Here is an 18977-nt window from a genome sequence, read left to right as displayed (position 1 = left end):
GATGGTTTTACATGAAATGAAAATATTAATATTTTTACGAGACCAATATTCAAAGCATGCACACGAGTGATACTGTGCTAATTATTTCGAAAATTGAGGTATGATGAAAGATCAAAGACGCGTGACAAAACAGTGTCGCTTTTTTCCAGTTTTTCGTTTTATTAATAATTGTTAACTTGTGTGAAACTGACCTAATTAGGGTGTAATATACAACATTTTGAGTGTGTCCAAATACTTGTTCACAAAATCTGGATTATCTCCAATTACAGGAGTCATTTTCATATTATTTTTGACATCTCATCAAAGATGAAGAAGAATAATACATCTCACCAATAGATGTCTCTAGTGAAGTTCTAGTGATTCTAGAACAAGGTTTCTAAATTGGTTCATATATAAAGAACTTCCAGGAATTTGAATAGTGTGGTTGTCAATAATGGCTAGAATTGGTGAATGTTACACATGTGTAAAGTGATCACTTAAACCAGCCTATGACGGTCGTCAGCCCCGTAAATGCCCAGACTTCCATATTCTTTTTCATCTTTGATGAGATGTCAAAAATAATAGGGTGTGATATTGTTGCATTTTAAGATATATTTATCTACCCTAATAAATTTTAATATATAAAAGGAGAGCATCAATTATTTTTAAAATATTTATATTTCTCATCTTTCGTAAAAACAGTTTGGGAGGAAGAAGAATGCGGAAAGTGCGTACGAGAAAAAAAGGCAAAACACTTGTCTTTATATAACTATCATATTATGATTGAAACTTGAGTAAAAGTTTCTCACAGTCGTGATCGGAAATTCGTTGCAATGTGCGATCGTTCCGAGAGATACTGTTGCGTAAACTAATTGTTGGTGAGATAATTTGTTTTATTAAGATACACATTTATTTCCTTCCGTATGGAAGCAGATTTTCTGTAATCTATAATTTTGTGTATTATTTCTCAATAGTTGAGAGTCGCACATTGGTTGCTCCGCTGTCCGACATTGGTAACAATTTTATAGACTTAATGCTTTGAAGTCCTTTATCGGTGTACTTTCAAATAAACAAAGTCAGTATGCGAACGGTTCCACCCAGATTTTTTTAGAAAAAAAATTGGAATTTGGTGAGTAAATATTTGTCATCAATTTTTTAAACACCTTACCTTTAATAAATGTTTTCTTTTCAAAACCATATATTTATTTCGAAGGAGAACTAATCTTTTCAATACAAAAACAGTTTTTTAAGCAACAACAATAAAATCAATTATATTAATTATTCCTGGAGTTTAAAGGTTGAAAGAAATTAATTTGCGTGCTGATGGTTTAAAGTCCTTTGAACTAAATTTTACCATAGGCATCCCAGAAATTATGTCGGTGTAAAAATCCTGGATTAACTTTTCAATGCACATTTTGTTTACCGATTTCAAGAGTAACTCATCTCTGGAAGCTAAAAGTGAATTTCCTCTTATTTAAATGAAAATCCGAAAAGCTTCTATTTCAAAGGCTAGATATAGTGAAGGTAGATGTATAAGATATATCACAATCACCCAGACCAATCGAAAATAAATATTTCTTGATCTAATTTAGCAATTGGCGAAAATCGAACCCGCGACGCCAGTTTCGCAGTCGAGCGTCTGTCTACCCAGCGACGCCATGGTGATAATCAACAATAATAACAGATAGTTTAGAATTGTAATAAATATTTTAAACTCTTATGGAAAAGGTAAAGTTTTAGAAGAAATAATAAAAAATAAATGCTAGGAAACTGCGAAATTCATTAATTGATTCGGCAATCACTTTGTGGTGATATCTTTCTATTTTTAATTTAAATTTTACTATGTAAATGGTATTTCTTCAAATCTATTAAATTATATTGTACAGATATTTTGGCACATTCGGCATTTGATAATGACCCAGAACGCATCGAAACACTTGACACAATGGAATTTAAGAAATAGTGGTATTTATCGAGTAAAATTTAAAATTAAATTGGATTTATTTTTAGTGAAGTCATTTTGTACGGACACTAGTGGTACATTCTTCGATAGTGGATTCAAACCGAAGGCTGTATTTATATCGAGATTAACATTGCGCAATTTCTGTATTGACGGTTTAGTATATACCAAGATCAAGCCTTGGTCGTGTTAAGTGAAGTGTAACAAGAAATCAGAGTAAAATGGCTTTCTGTTGCACTGTCTGCACAGACCCCGATAGCCGTGATCGTCTAGTGGTTAGGACCCTACGTTGTGGCCGTAGTAACCCAGGTTCGACTCCTGGTCACGGCAGTGGTGAACACTGTCATGGCGGGGTGTTTTTTTTTTTTAATTTTTTTTTGGAGTTATTGGAAGCCAGTAAATTAATCTCAAAATGAATAATTTAATTTAACTTCATCACAAAAAAAAACATTTGCGTAAAATTTTACCTGGATTTAGAGAAAATAATGTTTCGACTTAGCGAATACTTGTCCTTAAGGGTTAAATTACCCGATAAGACACTTAGAAGTGGTAAGTAAATTTAACCACCTGACAAGGCACTTTGAAGTCGTGAGTACCTACATAGAATCACCTGATATCATAAGACACTTCAATGACCGGCTGACAAGACACGTATAAACGGTGGGTACAATCAATCACCTGCTGTATCATCTCCGGCGTGACGTCCAGGAAGCTCTTTCCGGGGTACGGGATGGTGATGTCCAGGATGTTGGTCCAGGACTGCGCCCACATGTTGCCGAGCACGTGCGCCGGCAGCGGGGCCGACCTGCTGACGCGCTCGGGCCCGTGCAGGTCGCGCAGCTTCCTGCGCACGTACGCGTGCAGCTGGTCGTACAGCGGCTTCACCTGCGCCCACGCCTCGTCCACCTCCAGCCGGAAGCGCGGGGACTCGAACGGGAACGTCCAGTACTCTGATGCGTCAGTGAAGTCTGAAAATTTTCACCCTATTAGGTGGATTACTAATATCAAAACCTTTTTTTCTAGGGGATTCGATCTGGAAGGTCTAGTACTCCCAAGCGTCCGTGAAATCTGAATAACAATCTATACAATTTTCACCCTATATGGTGGATTCCTAATATCAAAACCCTCTTCTCTAGGGAATTCGACTAGTACTCCTGAGGGTTCGTGAAATCTGAAAATTTTCCATTCCCTTTATCAGAGACGTGCATCCCATATAGGCAGAAAAGCAGTGTCTATCCTACTTACCCATATAAGACATATAAAAATGCCACCAGTACCTACCCTACCTTACTAAGTATACTGTACCTAGTACCTAGCTTACCTAGCTTACTTTATTACCTACCTCTACTGCCTATAGTAAGTAGTACCAGCTTACCTTACTACCTACCTCTACTGCCTACCCTACTTAATTCGAGAATATTAAATATGTTACTCTTTTTTAATTTTTTTGTTGTAACTATTTTATTTTAAAAAATCCATATTTAAATATAAAAAATAGTTGGTAAATATACAAAAATTTAAAATATAACGTTTTTACCTCTCTAATAAAATAGATACGTGTGTTTAGAGAGGGAGTTCGTTTAACAATTATATTTTTATAAATAAACAAAGTAAATTTAAACAAGGTAAATTAAAAAAAAATATTCCTCGGTATAGAGTTTAGGTTGGGGTGAGTCTTTTATGTTTTTAAATTTAGTTTTAAAGGTTTGATTACTTTTTGTACATTTTAAGTATTCCGGAAGTTTATTAAAGTTTTTTGTACCCACGTACGTATAATGATTTAACGCTGCTGTCATTTTACATCTGTGCAATATCAAATTATTAGGAAATCTAGAGTTACGTGAAATTTGCACTTCAGTTGTTTTTTCTTTAAAGTTTGTAAGATGATTCTTCTGAATGATATATGTTTTAAAATAAATAAGTATAGCTAGTTACTTCATTTAATTGGCGAAAATCTTTGAGAAATCTATATCAAATTCATTCCGAACTATTTTACATACTGGGAGACGCCTATGTCTTCTATATCGTTCTTCATCTACGTGGAGATCCCAAAAAATCTTGACACAAATATGTATAAAGCTTCTTTCACTTTTAATTTATTTGATCAGTGGCCGGGTTTCGTCGTTAGCGACATCATCATGTCACATGTAAAATAAATGGTCAAGAATCCCAAAATTCAAAAGTCGAATGAAATAAAAGTAAAAAAAAGTCATAAAGTTGTTGTCTTATTATTTAAAATGCGGTTACACTAAGAAATGTCAGTACCTACCAAAACTATCTAATACCCATTTAACGAAATTATTTTCAAAATATCGATTTTTTGACTTGCGGACGACGTACTCTATGTATTTTTTAAACTACAGTATTGATTTAAGCGCCATCTGTGGGTTCTTTTTGATAAAAATACTTCTGTAGCCAATTGAAATACTTTCATTTCGTCAATTTGTGGATATAGTTTAAATATTTCTTCAATAGATGGCGTTAGAAGCATTATATAATGACATCTCAAAACAGATGAAAAATAACATAGAAGTCTAGGTGTATATACAGGGCTTATAATCTTGTCATATGCTGATAGTTAAGTAATCACTTAACACATCGCTCACTCCTTTCAACAACGTCATAAATCCAAAAACTTGATTTTTCAGGAGATCGTTTTTAAAGTTTAAAAATAAAATGAAATTTGTTGAAAATAGATATGAAGCCACTTATTGAACTTTTTTCTGTGCAACAGATCTTTTTATGTAAAATCTGTATGGTTTTTCACCATTTGAAAAATATTTAGTATATTAAAAAAAATTAAACAATACTTTTCTTCAAAATTCAAAAACAACACTTTCTGCCCTGTAGCGGGTAAATATTAAGTTAAAAATATGCCGCTTTTGCTGGGATACAGTACATTTTCTGGGCATTCCGAAAACATGCACAACTGAAAATTGACGATTTTTGATATATGACGTTGTTGAAAAGAGTGAGCGACATTTAAAATGAACACTGAAATCAGCTTATAACAGCTCGAAAGCTATTTCAATACCCTTTTATGATACCCTGTCATGTTATGAATACTGTTTGATGATGAAAAGATAAAAGAGAAGAGATGATTTCATAAATTAAAAAAAATTAAAAATATATAATTTCGCACTGTTCAATTTGGCAGCTTGGTTGGTGAGGTCGGCTAGTTGCTCGTACAGGTCGCGGAACTTGAGTCCCGTGTTCCTCCGCCACTCGGTCCACGTGTGCTGGAGCTCCTCCCAGTCGCGAGAGCGCGCCATGATCTGCACCAGGTCCGGCTGCAAGCGCAGGCCGCAGCGGAAGGGCTCGTTGTAGGCGCAGATCTGGGCTCCGTTGTATACAGCGAGCATGTCGTTGATCAGACGGTTGTACTGAGGAAAATTTAATAATACATTCAATGGTTTCAAATATAAATTAACGTGGAACATGTTCATCTCTTCATAATCTTAAAGGAAATGTATCTATTATTTATGAATTATATAAATACTACAACCCCAATATATCTAAATAAAAAAAAACAAACAAATTTTAAACTGTAAATAACACAAAGGCGTTTTAAAAAGAAGCTTCGTGATTAAGACCTCTGAATTGTATTAAAATGATTTTTTCAGCCTTATTCTCCCTACGGATAACATATTATGACAAATACACCACGTACATACGTCATATATAAAAAAACTTGATTTTTCAGGAGATCGTTTTTAAAGTTTAGAAATGTAATACAATGTATTAAAAATAAACATCAAGCCACTTTTTGAACTTTTTACTATGCAACAGTTTTTTTAGGTAAAACCTGAATGTTTTTTCTTCATTTGAAAAATATTTAGTTTATTTAAAAAAATTAATCAAACAATACCCTTTCTTCAAAATGCAAAAACAACACTTTCTGCCCTGCAGCGGGCAAATATTATCATAGAAATATATATTTGCTGGGATATAGTACATTTTCTGGGCATTCCGAAAACATGCACAACTGAAAATTGACGATTTTTGACATATGACGTTGTTGAAAGAAGTGGGCGATATGACATATACATACATGTATGTACATATGTTAAATAAGAGTAAGCTTTATACATATACAAAAAGTTTAAAAAAATATTGCAATGTGGATGAATGTTCAGTAATGGGCAGAACGGTGAAGGTTACACGAATATATAAAGTAATCAATTAAATCAGTTGATTGCCAGGTCTCTAGCCCCGGGATAGAGATTTCAATCGCCCACGTTAAGATTCATGATCTAATGTTATAAATATAAGAAGAAAAATAAGAACAATCTCACTATACATGAAGAAGAATATGGAACACTGGGTATTTATAGGGCTTACGGCCCGTCATAGGCTGGTTTATGTTATTATTAATTATTGTTCATAGATATTTTCTTCATCTATGTTGAGATAAAATGTAAAAATAATTTCAAATGTCTAAAAAAAGTGGAGAGACGCAGATTTGTGAACAAAAAAAAGTTAATAAAATCTGATATTTTGGCCTGATAATTACGGCTATTGAAAATTAATTATAAGATGCAGGAAAAAATATCACATTAAATCGCATCTTCAGCGACAGTTTCATTTAATAAAAAAGTTAAGGTAAATTAATCTTTATTTACTCTGTCGAGCTGATCTGGTGGAAGAGCTGCGGGTCCTATGGCAGACTGGAATCGCAACTGCCTCCAGAGATTGATGTCAGTCAACCTGTCGGTTTGGGTCCCTTTTACCAACTGCCAGAGTCCTCTCTGGAATACGCTGTACCTTTGCTGAGCATCCAACTGGAAATTGTAAAAATAAACAATGAAATTACATATATAAGTATATAAAAAAAGGAATGACTAACTTGATAGTAAGTTTTTTTTAATCGTATTTTAATCAATATTTATATCATAAAATTAATACAAAGATGTTCGAATGGTCAAATAAAGAAAAAATGCAAGTTTCTTGAAAATTTTTCGCAGATACTTTTTGGCACATGTACATGCTTAACCCTGATGATGACTAAGTTCTTGTCGAAATCGGTTGGAGAAAAAAATGTACATATAAAAAGTGGTTAAAAACAAAGTTGTTTTATTTTATAAAGTTTAAAGAATGCAAGATTGAGATAAGCACTCTCGATAAAATTAAGGAAGGTGTGTTGGGATGGTTTGCTCCTGTGGAACGAATGAGTGAGAAAATGATTAAAAAAAAATTTAGGCTTATACAGTTGGAATTAGAAGCAGAAAAAGATTGAGAAAAGAATTTTTTTAATACATATATTTGATTTCAGAGTTAAGTTCATTACCTTATGGGTATACCATGAGTCTGCCAAAAGCAATATTTTGAATTGATTGTGTTGTTGATATGTTCAACAGATGGTGCTGCCACTGCAGTAAAAAAAGCAAGTTTTCAAAAGAAAGTTTTTTTACTGTGACACTGTGTGTGTATTCGAATACAACGTTGTATCAAAATCTCAAAGCAATGGGTAAATAAAAAATTGAAAAAATAAGAATATGAAAAAACTAACTAAACTAACTAAGTAAACTAAACTAACATTAACATTTTAAGTATATTTATGACAATTTTTGATATTTTTTTACGTTATGAGCATTTTGGCACAGTTTGAGATGCTAAGTTAATATAATTGATGAATTTAATTTTATTCAAAATCTACAATTCAAGTTTTTAGAAAAATGAGTGTCATTTTCTTATTTTAATTTTGAAAAGCTTTAAACAAAATTCTAAAAACAAAAATTTGTTCAACCAATTCTAAGTACTTAAATATATTTTGTTGAATTTAAGTGGTATTTCTTTATTTGACTAATGTTCTGTTTGACATTCGACAATACGGCTCTAGGCTTTGCTTTGTATCCGATATTATTATTCTTTAGTGTGATATAACGATGTTTTGTTACCGAGTGTGTTCAACTTTTGAACAACAACGTTTCACTCGGTTTATTTAGGTTTGTTTTGGTTCATTGTACAATTTGCATACTAATTTTTAATGACGCAATTCTCGTAATAACTGCAGTGCGTGTCTTCACAATTGGTAAGTGTTAAATACTTTTTAACTACCTAACCCGTTGGTAAGTACGTTTCAAACTAAACTATTTCTAAGATTTATTTTTTTTAAATTAACTTGAATAATTCGAGACCCCCCCCGAGTTCGATTCCCAGGGGGGGTCAAATAAATATAGGTGATTTATTCACTGTAATATTTATTCAATATTACCATGGCTGATCACCTTTCCTTCATTTGTAAAAAAAAACGATCAAGATAACACTGCGATTATATGAAGCAGTGCCCTATGCACCATTGGGGTGCGGTAAGGGTTTTATTATTATAACTTTAATAAACGAAATTTGTGGATAAAAATGTAATTGTCATCTACTTACTTTTTAAAACTAATTAAATATTAATACCAAAAAACATATGTATATTTTATTGAAATATAAAATTGTAGATAATTATTGTGTCGGGTTGTGGTCCCGTGGTTAGTGTCGCGGACTCTTGAGTCAGAATTTCTCCGTTCGAACTCACTCTACCACAATTTGATACCTATTTCTAATAATGGGCCGCTTACACTTACAGAAATAGTATAAAATTTAACTGTTTTTTAAATAATAAAAAACGCAAATATTTCCCTACTTTAAATATGAAAAAAAATATTAAAAATTGTTAAACACAAAATAACGTATTTATTAAAACACAAAAAAACACTACGCAAAAAGGTTCACCGTGAAGTGTCATGCAAACTTAGTGTATTTTGAGTGTGTCCAAATACTTGTTCACAAATCTAGGTTTTCTCCACACAGGAGTTATTTTTTAAGAAAAAAAATACATCTTTACATAAATGAAGAAGAATATGGAAGATATATATTTACAGGGATGTATGGACTGTCATAGGCTGGATCAATTATAAAGTGATCACTTTACACACGTGCCCCCGGGACAACAAATATTCCGGGGTTGGGATCTAGCATACAAATAAAAAGGTCTCTGCTAAATAAAAGCTTTCTTAATCCAACATAGATAGCTGTTGTGAACTCATATGTACTGTGTCATGAGATCGATCATACATCTATGAGCTCCGAAAAATTGAGTAGTGTATTGTCAATCATGGGTAGAATGGTGTAAGTGATCCACTTAACCAGCCTATGACAGCCCATAGGCTCTGTAAATACCCAGACTTCTATATTCTTCTTCATCTATAAATATGTTAATATCCGTATTTATTCGATAACCTGGAATTAAAAGTGCGAATCCAATCTCTTGTCTGTACTCATAGACCTCGCATATACCGTTAAGACTAATTTTGTTTGGACAATACGATTCACCCATATTCTCCGAGAACTAAATAATTCATCGACAATAATCGTACTTTAAAAAAGTACAAACGTTAACAACATTCATTAAAACACTCTCTTTATCATTCATTGTTCACTTTGTGTAATACCACTTTTATAAACACTTTTTCGTGACTACCGGTTTTGGAATAATCATTCCATCATCAGGTCATTAAAATAAAATTATTACTATTTTTCATTTGCATAAAAATAAAATTTTGAAAGAAAAAAAGAAGACAAATGTACGATATCACAATGTGAATATTTTTTAATGTGAACTCGTCAAAAGTTAAATTTAGTTGGTTATTCATTATAGGTAAGACTTTATTGATTGTTTTACTTATTTCTAATTTTTCTACATTATCTTGACAAAGACCTGTTTTATTTAAATGTAAAATTTCTATATCCGTTGATTTATTAAATTATTTAATTTGATTGACGAAAAAAGTATTACCGGCCAGTTTATATTTAGACTGGTTTACAAATTCCTAACTTTGCTGTCATTACGTCTGGATGTCGTCAACTACTTTATATAAACACGGAGCCATAATTGGCCGAGTAAAAGAAAGTGACAGTCAATGGTGAAAACAATAGTTCGCAGCTAGTTAGAAGTACCTACCTATACGGATGCTCGCACAGTAGATGAACATCACATGAGGACCATTCCTCATTTTCTATTCATTCTTCTTTAAAAATCCTTTTTTAAATTTAAACATTGAATAATTAATGACTTTTACTTCTTATTATTGATTTGATTTATAAATCACTTCATCGTCTAATAGTAAGCCTTGAAGAAAAGTACTTTGTGTTTATGCCTATATTTCTTACAGTTAATTTATTATTGCAGTAAAGAATTCATATTTAGCATATCGAACTTTTAAACGCATACTAATCCTATCGTTTTATAATAAGTTGTCGAGTTTTCAACGTTCAATGGATTATAAGTTAAAATAATAAGCAATATCTAATATTTGTCAAAAATCTCATAAGGGTAAAAATAAGGCTCTTATCAAGGCAAACGCGTCATAACCTTCCATTTTGACGGATTATGAAAATTCCAATGAATTGTAGGTCGTTTCATGCGTCAAATGACGTAATATAAAAGACAAACAGAAAAGCCTTAAGGATAAATTTATAATCAGCTTACTATATAAAGAAAATTATATATCTTGTATATACCCCGTATATACATTCATTAAAGTGTACAAATCGTCACTAATTTTATGTCAATATACTGAAATACGTTATACTCGAAAACAATAAGCTTTTCTACCTGTAGAATTCCTCATTGATATCAATATTCATATATCAAAGCCTTATATAGTCCTTTTTATATCATATCCATGTAACAAGATCGTCATTTTTGGGAGGAAAATTCAACCGTTTTATCGGGTTTTATCACCATGCAATACTCTAATTGAGTCGCTGGTCTCTAAAAAAATATGAGTGATTCTAATTTAGTGGTCAACGACTGCACGTAGGATCGTCAATGTCGTAATATCAACGGTTTGTTTTTTTTACAAACGTTAAGAGCCATTCCTTCTAGAACGATATTCTCCCGTACCTACATGAAAATGTACTTGTGTGGGAAATAGTCGTTGTAAATGAATTGCTAGAAATTTTGTCGTGTTGGAAAACGTACTTTGCTTGACCTATTCCTTGATGATAACAATGTACAACTTCGATAGATCATTGTCGGTCTCTGTAATACAGTAGTTGGTATTCTCCGTCGGAATTCAAGATATAAGCGTCGATATTAAATCTCAGTTCGAACTACTACTTTAGTCTTACTAATCTTCGTGCATTTACTAGGATTTATATGCATGAATTGTGTATACGATTTTTTATAAAATTTTTATGTACATGACAGACAATTACGATGTACATACATTCATAAATATATATATATATTTATATATTTATATATATATATATTTATACATATATATATATACATATATGAATGTTTGTACATATGTAAGAACATATAATCCGAGAGGAATTTCCTAAACCTAGCGAGATGAAACAGATTTACCTCTCTCGGTAGGCCATTCAGCAGACCAATCATTCTCCCATATAATAATATTATACTAATAAATTTGATGCCAAATACAATAAACGTGATGAGATTTAAATTGTTGACGTTTAACTTAAAACAAAAACACCTGGTAAACAAGACACACTGAATACGATGACAAATTTAATGCAGTACAAAATTGTCCGTGAATCAAGCGCACGATTATAAAGAGATCATTTTTGCGATTAGCTCCTTATCCAAAAAAAAGATACTTATTTATGTGATAGAACATAACAAAGCAATGAAAATGCTCATTAGAAGTTTTTTTTCTTATAGACACCAAGCAAACATTCGATCAGAGGTCTACGATAATGTTGACAGACACTTTTGCAAGTTGATAAAATATTTTTTTTTATATCAAAGAGCTGGTATAAATAAACACGAGGATGTTTTTGATAAGCGACAGGAGGCGGATCACAGTAAATAAATACCTATACAAATAGCTTACTAACTAAATAACCATCATGCCGCTTCCCCTCAGGGGTAGACATAGAGAATATAACGCCACACCACTCCGTCTTTGCAAACAATCTTCGCCTTTCCCACATCTGCATCTCATCGTGCATCCTCTTCATACAAACCCATCAGTTATTTCAAACTCCTGACATGACCACTTTCAATTACTTGATCATGCCAAGTCATCCTCGTTCTTTCTCTGCTTCTTTTCCCAACTACATTCACCTCACGTATTTTACTGTTCTTTTCTCGCTCATTCCACACCTCCTAACCATCTCAACAATCCTATCTTAATTTTACCAATAATGCTTATCTTAACTTTGCATTCTTTCCTCAATTCACCATTCAAACATCTATGGCTCATCGTTTTGAAAACGATGAAACTGAAACTACCTATCTCTTGTTATGTGCGAAAAATTGTTTATAACAATTAATAGGTAGATGTACCTTTTATAACCTATTATTTTGTGAATGAACCATAATAATGTTTATTTAATATGATCAGTACTTTATATACACAATAACATTATTCATATAATTATACTATTACTCACATAATAAAAGCAATGATTTAGTTTTGTGTACATAATAATATATACATTTTTACGCAGTTTCGAAGGATATGTAAATTATTTATAATTATAATAAGTAAGACTTGTATTTCATTCGCCACTCCTTAACCTTGGTACGGTAATCAAGCAAATGCATCAAGATCAGTGATAATCTTGCTGTTATGTATTTTTATTTGAATTAGATTAAAGACTTGGTCTACCTGCATCTTGATCGTGGGAATCGCTCATAAAACTATTAAACCGTAATAACTTTATATGCACTGACTCATTGGCTATTGCAGTCAGATTACAATGCAATTAATGTGACGTGCTATTTCAGTAACTGCAGAATGCACTGAGATGCACAAAAAATATATGACAATCATTAAATGCATTAGATACTCATTGCTATTCTCATAGTGTTCTGTGTTATGAATTATTTATTGTAATGGTCGCAAATAATTGATATCGTGATTATGTCGTTTATATTTTGTTTGAGGTGGAAAATAAGGCAGGTACGAATTCAGGTCTCAATTAATCGAAATATTGTAGTATGTTAATGTTTGAAATCTTAACAAAGATGAAAAAGAAAGTTTGGACATTTACGGGGCCTTCGACTATCGAAGGCTGGTTTTATTGATCACTTTACACACTTGTGACATTCACCAATTCTAGAAAAGGGAAAGATCAAATCCAGATTATGTAAAAATTGGGACACACCACGATATGAATATCCACTTACTGTGTACGCGATCTTATTGCTGACAATATCGAGTAGAATATATCAAAATTCCCATATTAATCGTAGACCAATTTTGATGAACGATAAATATAGGAACCTTGTTTAGAGTTTGTTCTACTCGTAGGAAGCGCTAAGGTGTCAGTTGCCTGGTGATCCGACCGGCAACTCTAAAAATTATATGCCAACAATTCTGGCGAATCAATGTATGAGTTTAACAAATTTTCCGCGAGCATCCAGAGAGTTCATTTTAAAGAAAATCGCAGAGTCTACACTATCTGAGTATTGTCTAGAGCAGAGTTCCCCAAACTTTTTTGTGACGTAGACCCCTCGCCATGTTTTTCCGTGTTGGGTAGACCCCCTACTTACCTGATATTGATTTCCTGTAAATTTCTAACTGTAGTGAAGTTTAGTGTTAAAAACTTAAAGTAAAATCACATGTTAATTTATACATTTATTAATTGAATTTAAATTAAAACTACTCAAAATAAATTTTTGTATCTGTTATGTAAAATAAGCGTAACATAAAATAAACTATAAATAAAATAACATAAGCAATAAGTCAATATTTTTAGTTAATAGGTCAATTTTTTTTCGCTGACCTAGACCCCTTGCAGGTTGTCATAGACCCCTAGGGGTCGATATAGACCACTTTGGGAATCACTGGTCTAGAGTCTAGAAGATCTATAGTTGAGGTATTTTAAAAATCTGTTTTGAGCTCTCTTCGTTTATAGATTTCATGACCAGGATTCCACACCTGGGATGGTCCATATTCAAGGTTGCTCCTAGGTAATATAAGCATAATATAGGGTTTTCATAGTATTTATATCTCTAAAAGGTCTACTACCTCAGTAGTGTAATGGTCAGCACGCTCGGCTACCGTTCTGGAGGTCCCAGGTTTGATTCCCAGGGAGGTCAAATAAATATAAGCGATTTTTTCACTCTAATATTTATTGAATATTACCCTGGACTGGTACCTGAAGCGGAGGGCTGATCACCTTTCCTTCATGTGTTTACGACCAAGATAACACTGCGTTTATATTATGCAGTACCCTATGCACCATTGGGGTGCGGATAAGGGTTAGAGTGAGAGAGAAAGGTCTACATGTTCTTAAAATAAAACCCAAAGTGCGTCAGGTTTTGGAGACTATGAAGTTTATATTATATATTTATCAAAGGTCAATTTAGCGTCCAGTGTTTTGCCTAAATTTTTAGATTCCGTCCTTTTTTTAAAAATATGGATCCACTCATGGAGTGTTCCCCTTTAAGGTTTAATTCAAGTTCAAAACTTAAGGATTGTTGTTCATTTGTATTTTTTTTATGTAGGAGATTCAGTAGTGAAGGTAGTAACCAAAGTCGATAGTAATCGAAGTTCCTTATTGTCTATTTCAGTTGTTCCATAAAATGTTATCACACTTCCTTGTGGATGGAGTTCGGGATGCCCAAGGAGATAGCAGAGATTACAATAAGTTTCCTTGATGTTAATGGCGCATTATCGTCATAATAGGAATATATTGTCTACGTGTAACATGTGACAATGTCCCAACAGTAAAACGTTTTGATAACAAAGAGTAATCATATCCATGTTGAGTATAAATTACCCGTACCCACCCATACAAGTTTCTCTAGTCATTTTTATTGTATTTTTCAAGTTACACAAGGCCTTCAATTTCATACAGAATCTTGTACCTTGTAACTTACAGTCATGTGTATTATTTTCAGCCAAATGTTAGACATTTATGAATATTCCACATTCACATAAAAATCTCACATGATTTTAACTTGAAAAATATTACTTTTTTTTTATTTGAAAATAGCTTATCGGCTAGATATCCATTGTTTTAATAAAAATTACCCTATTAGATATATGATTAGTAGATAAACTGATAATACACAAAACAAGGTCAAAATGCGATATATCAGACGAATGTGCGATAAAACTATGTGTGATAGATATTCGAATATTAAAATAAGGAAATAATGCAAGGCTGATGTTTAGCGAGTTTATTTTGAGTTTAGTTTATAAGAACGAATGAACGAAGAAAAAACAACTAAACAAATAAGGTGAATGTAGTTAGAAATAAAGAAGAGGAAGACCGAGGAAAATAACAATGATTGGTATTTCAAATATTTAAAAGCGATGAAATCAGGAGTCGGAATAATCAAGGGGGTTTGTACGAAGAGATGCATAAATGTGGAAGATTGTTTACAAATACAGATTTGTGTGTCGTTCTATCCTCTCTGGCTACTCCTGCAGAGAAACAGCGTGATCGTTTGTTAAATAGTTCGTATTAATAAATACTTTCATATTCAATAATTCATTAGTATAAGTTATAAGTATATAGTTAAAATTGTGGGCATCTTCAGACCTCGCAAAATGTTACCTTACTATTTATTATACTTCACAAATTCTCAACTGAGGGCAACTCTGCCAACCATAATTCTACATCTATCAAAATTACAACTAAATCACAAAAGGATTCCCACAGTGTAGCATATATCACTCACTCCTTTCAACAACGTCCTATCAAAAAACTTGATTTTTCAGAATATCGTTTTTAAAATTTAAAAATTATAATAAAATGTATTAAAAATAAATATCAAGCCTCTTATTGAACTTTTTACTGCGCAACTGATCTTTTTAGGTAAAACCTCAATGTTTTTTCTCCATTTGAAAAATATTTTGTATATTTTAATAATTAATTAAATAATACATTTTCTTCAAAATGCAAAAACAACACTTTCTACGCTGTAGCGGGTAAATATTACATTTTAATGAAAGTTTTACTTAGTAAATACCACTATTTCTTAAAATCTACTGTGACATGTGTTTCGATGCATTTCGCATCATTTTCAATCACCGTATGTAAATATTAAGTTAAAAATATGCCGCGTTTGCTGGGATATAATAGTTCATTTTTGGGCATTCTGAAAACATTTACAACTGAAAATTGACGATTTTTGATATATGACGTTGTTGAATCATTGAATCATCTTCAATAATTTCATCTCAATAACATCTTATTCTTATAAATATACCAAAAAAATCTTATGCAAATCATCTTTTTTTATTGCGTCCTGTCCGTTGAACAAGCTGGCCTCAAAATCTTCATTCGAATGTCCATCCCATTGTAATTGCAAGTTATTATATTGGGAAAGGATTTTCTAATTCCCACGCCAATAATTGGAAATTATTCCGCAGTACGCGGTACTTTTTGCCACTCAGAATTTTTACCATTGTCTGGTGAAATATACATATTTATGGATATTGCAATCAAACTATTGTAAGTATTATGCAAAGAAGAAATTCTTCAGGTAATTATTTTGTAGGTTACGTCCAACAACTTGGAAAAAGGTTTTTCATTTTGGTAATTTCGTAAAAGTGCGTTTCTAAACCTACGCCTCGCAACTCATGTATTTATATATAGATATATATATATATATATATATATATATATATATATATATATATATATATATATATATATATATATATATATATATATATATATATATATATATATATATATATATATATATATATATATATATATATATATATATATATATATATATATATATATATATATATATATATATATATATATATATATATATATATATATATATATATATATATATATATATATATATATATATATATATATATATATATATATATATATATATATATATATATATATATATATATATATATATATATATATATATATATAGGTACAATATACAAACTCTTTTTGCCCTTATTCCTCTTAATTTCTTCTTTAACTAGACCTTCAAAATGATGACCTAAAAATCAGTACCAATATTTTTTTTCTTCTTCATCGTCCATGTTTGCTTCCTAGGTGGAGCATACGGCTACTATAAGTCACCTTCTAGCCACCCCGTTATTAACTATAATATTTCATTAAATTAATTAGAATGAGCTTCACATACGGTGTTTGAAAATGATGTGGAATGCATCGAAAGATGTGACACGATAGATTTTAAAAAGAGTGGTATTTGTTAAGTAAAACAAAAATTAAAAATTAATTATTTCCTTTGCTTTATTCCAGGTTAGTTCGTTATATGAAGGTAATGTGATTAGTCTTACGCTTCAGGTACCAGTCTGAGTAGTATGAAATAAATATTTTAGTAAAAAACACTTATTTTGACACTTATTTTAACCCCCATGAGATTCGAACCCAGTACCTATAGCATGGTAGCCAAAAAAAGTAATCAACACATTTTGGAGGCAGAAAATTTGATTTGATAATATTGAGTTCACTTAACATAAAATAAAAGATTTCGTAAAATCCTCATCAGATCTATGTAAGTCAAATTTTAAGAAAAATTAGTACACGATATGTATAAGGAAATCCGAATTTATACCATTCGTTATTGAAATCTCGGAATAGCAACTATAAATTTCTATCTTGTACTTTTCTTCAGGGGTCATGCATTGTTATCAATCGTAACTAATAAATACACTCTCATGTATGACAAGTTAATGTTATAACAGGGCGTATAATTCACTTTCCATCAAATACACTTTCCTATCTTCTTTATCTTCATATTCGCACACGTTCGGTCGGAATGAAAAATTTGCTTTTAAATATATGAATTTGTGATTTTCCATCTTGGTAAATGAGTATGTACGTCATGAACAGCGTACACTTATATAACGTAAGTTGGTAGGTGGTGTTTGCGCGTGAGAAATGTACAATTTTATCTCCCACAACTATTATCAAGGTAGCCCATGACAATAGTAAAGTAAATACCATGATTAATACAGCACCATTATATTTTTCTGATGTAGATTTTTTTGATGAATTTAAAAGAGGCTTCTTTTGATTTGTCACCAGTTTAAAAATCATTACTAACACGTTCACTACATTCAACATATCGCAAACAATCGATGCTGACGGAATACTAATTCTCAAAACACTAAAACAATTTTTAAAATATGAAATCCTATGAAAATTTGTTTCATAGATACTTGTACATACTGTTCTTTTTGTGTATAGTATTCGCTCGGCTCATGTTTATACTCTCTTTGAGATAAACTAGTATAAGCATGAGTCGTCAAGGGGACTAAAGCTGAGTTTACACTAGTAAATTATACATTCATCCATGAAGTTTAAAATATTTTTTTATATGATTTTTATTTCAATTACGGGATGATACAATTTGACTCATTGCTATCTACCTAACGCGCCTAGCGCGTATTCTGCATCGAAATGTTAGATGTACTCACCTGTCTGGAATAATGCAGAATGCATCGAAACACGTGTCATGATAGATTATAAGAAATAGTGGTAATTACCGCATTTTTTTAATATTACCGTAAAAATGTGATAAATAAATATAAGAGGGCCGGTACTGATAGTTTACCTACAAATCATAATTGCATTTTAGCATTTGAATGCATTAGGGAAAGAGGTTTTTGCCGAAACTAGTTGTTTGTCAATAAAAATGTAAGTGGATCAAAAAACAATTTTTTTTCTCAAAATATTATATCAATATGATCCACAAAGTTTTTGCTTTCAACATTCAAAATATAATCTGTGTTTGATTTAAAAATTAATACAAAAATTAAAATTAAAAATGCCAAATCAATAAATAATAATGCTTTTTTTATATGGATAGAAGATTATATCTCCTACTCATGTTGAAAAACATATAAAAATAAGTTTAATCTTGTTGTTGAATTACATTTGTATGATTAGTACGTATTGGCGTTATTTAAAAAATAAATAAAACAACCATCACAATACACATATTCCAATCACAAATAAATTATTAATACGTCTATCTAAAGTTCTCCGAAGGTGCATACGTCCATATCACCTTGACACAAGTTTTTATAAGTTGCTAGAATATTCC

At 31.5% G+C, this 18977-nt stretch overlaps 1 protein-coding gene and 1 non-coding gene across 3 annotated transcripts in view; one reads left to right on the top strand and one right to left on the bottom strand.

The window, feature by feature from the left end:
- LOC148302209 (angiotensin-converting enzyme-like) overlaps positions 1-18977 on the bottom strand; it is a 197396-nt gene that overhangs the window by 161184 nt on the left and 17235 nt on the right. For both annotated transcript variants that reach the window (XM_088271947.1, XM_088271948.1), the window contains exons 3-5: positions 6562-6720; positions 5082-5322; positions 2618-2907 (exon numbers count right to left, since the gene is read on the bottom strand). In XM_088271947.1, the coding sequence (XP_088128073.1) occupies positions 2618-2907; positions 5082-5322; positions 6562-6720 (690 nt within the window). The remainder of the gene's footprint in view (positions 1-2617; positions 2908-5081; positions 5323-6561; positions 6721-18977) is intronic.
- TRNAH-GUG (transfer RNA histidin (anticodon GUG)) lies at positions 2198-2269 on the top strand. The gene has a single exon. It is a non-coding gene; the product is annotated as a tRNA-His (tRNA).

Source organism: Brachycentrus maculatus, unplaced genomic scaffold (genome assembly GCF_059751285.1).
Source record: "Brachycentrus maculatus isolate JH-2025_06_01 unplaced genomic scaffold, ASM5975128v1 h1tg000472l, whole genome shotgun sequence".
NCBI classification, from domain to species: Eukaryota; Metazoa; Arthropoda; class Insecta; order Trichoptera; family Brachycentridae; genus Brachycentrus; species Brachycentrus maculatus.
The sequence above is the reverse complement of the archived record's forward strand: the minus strand, read 5'-3'. Positions and strand labels throughout refer to the sequence as shown.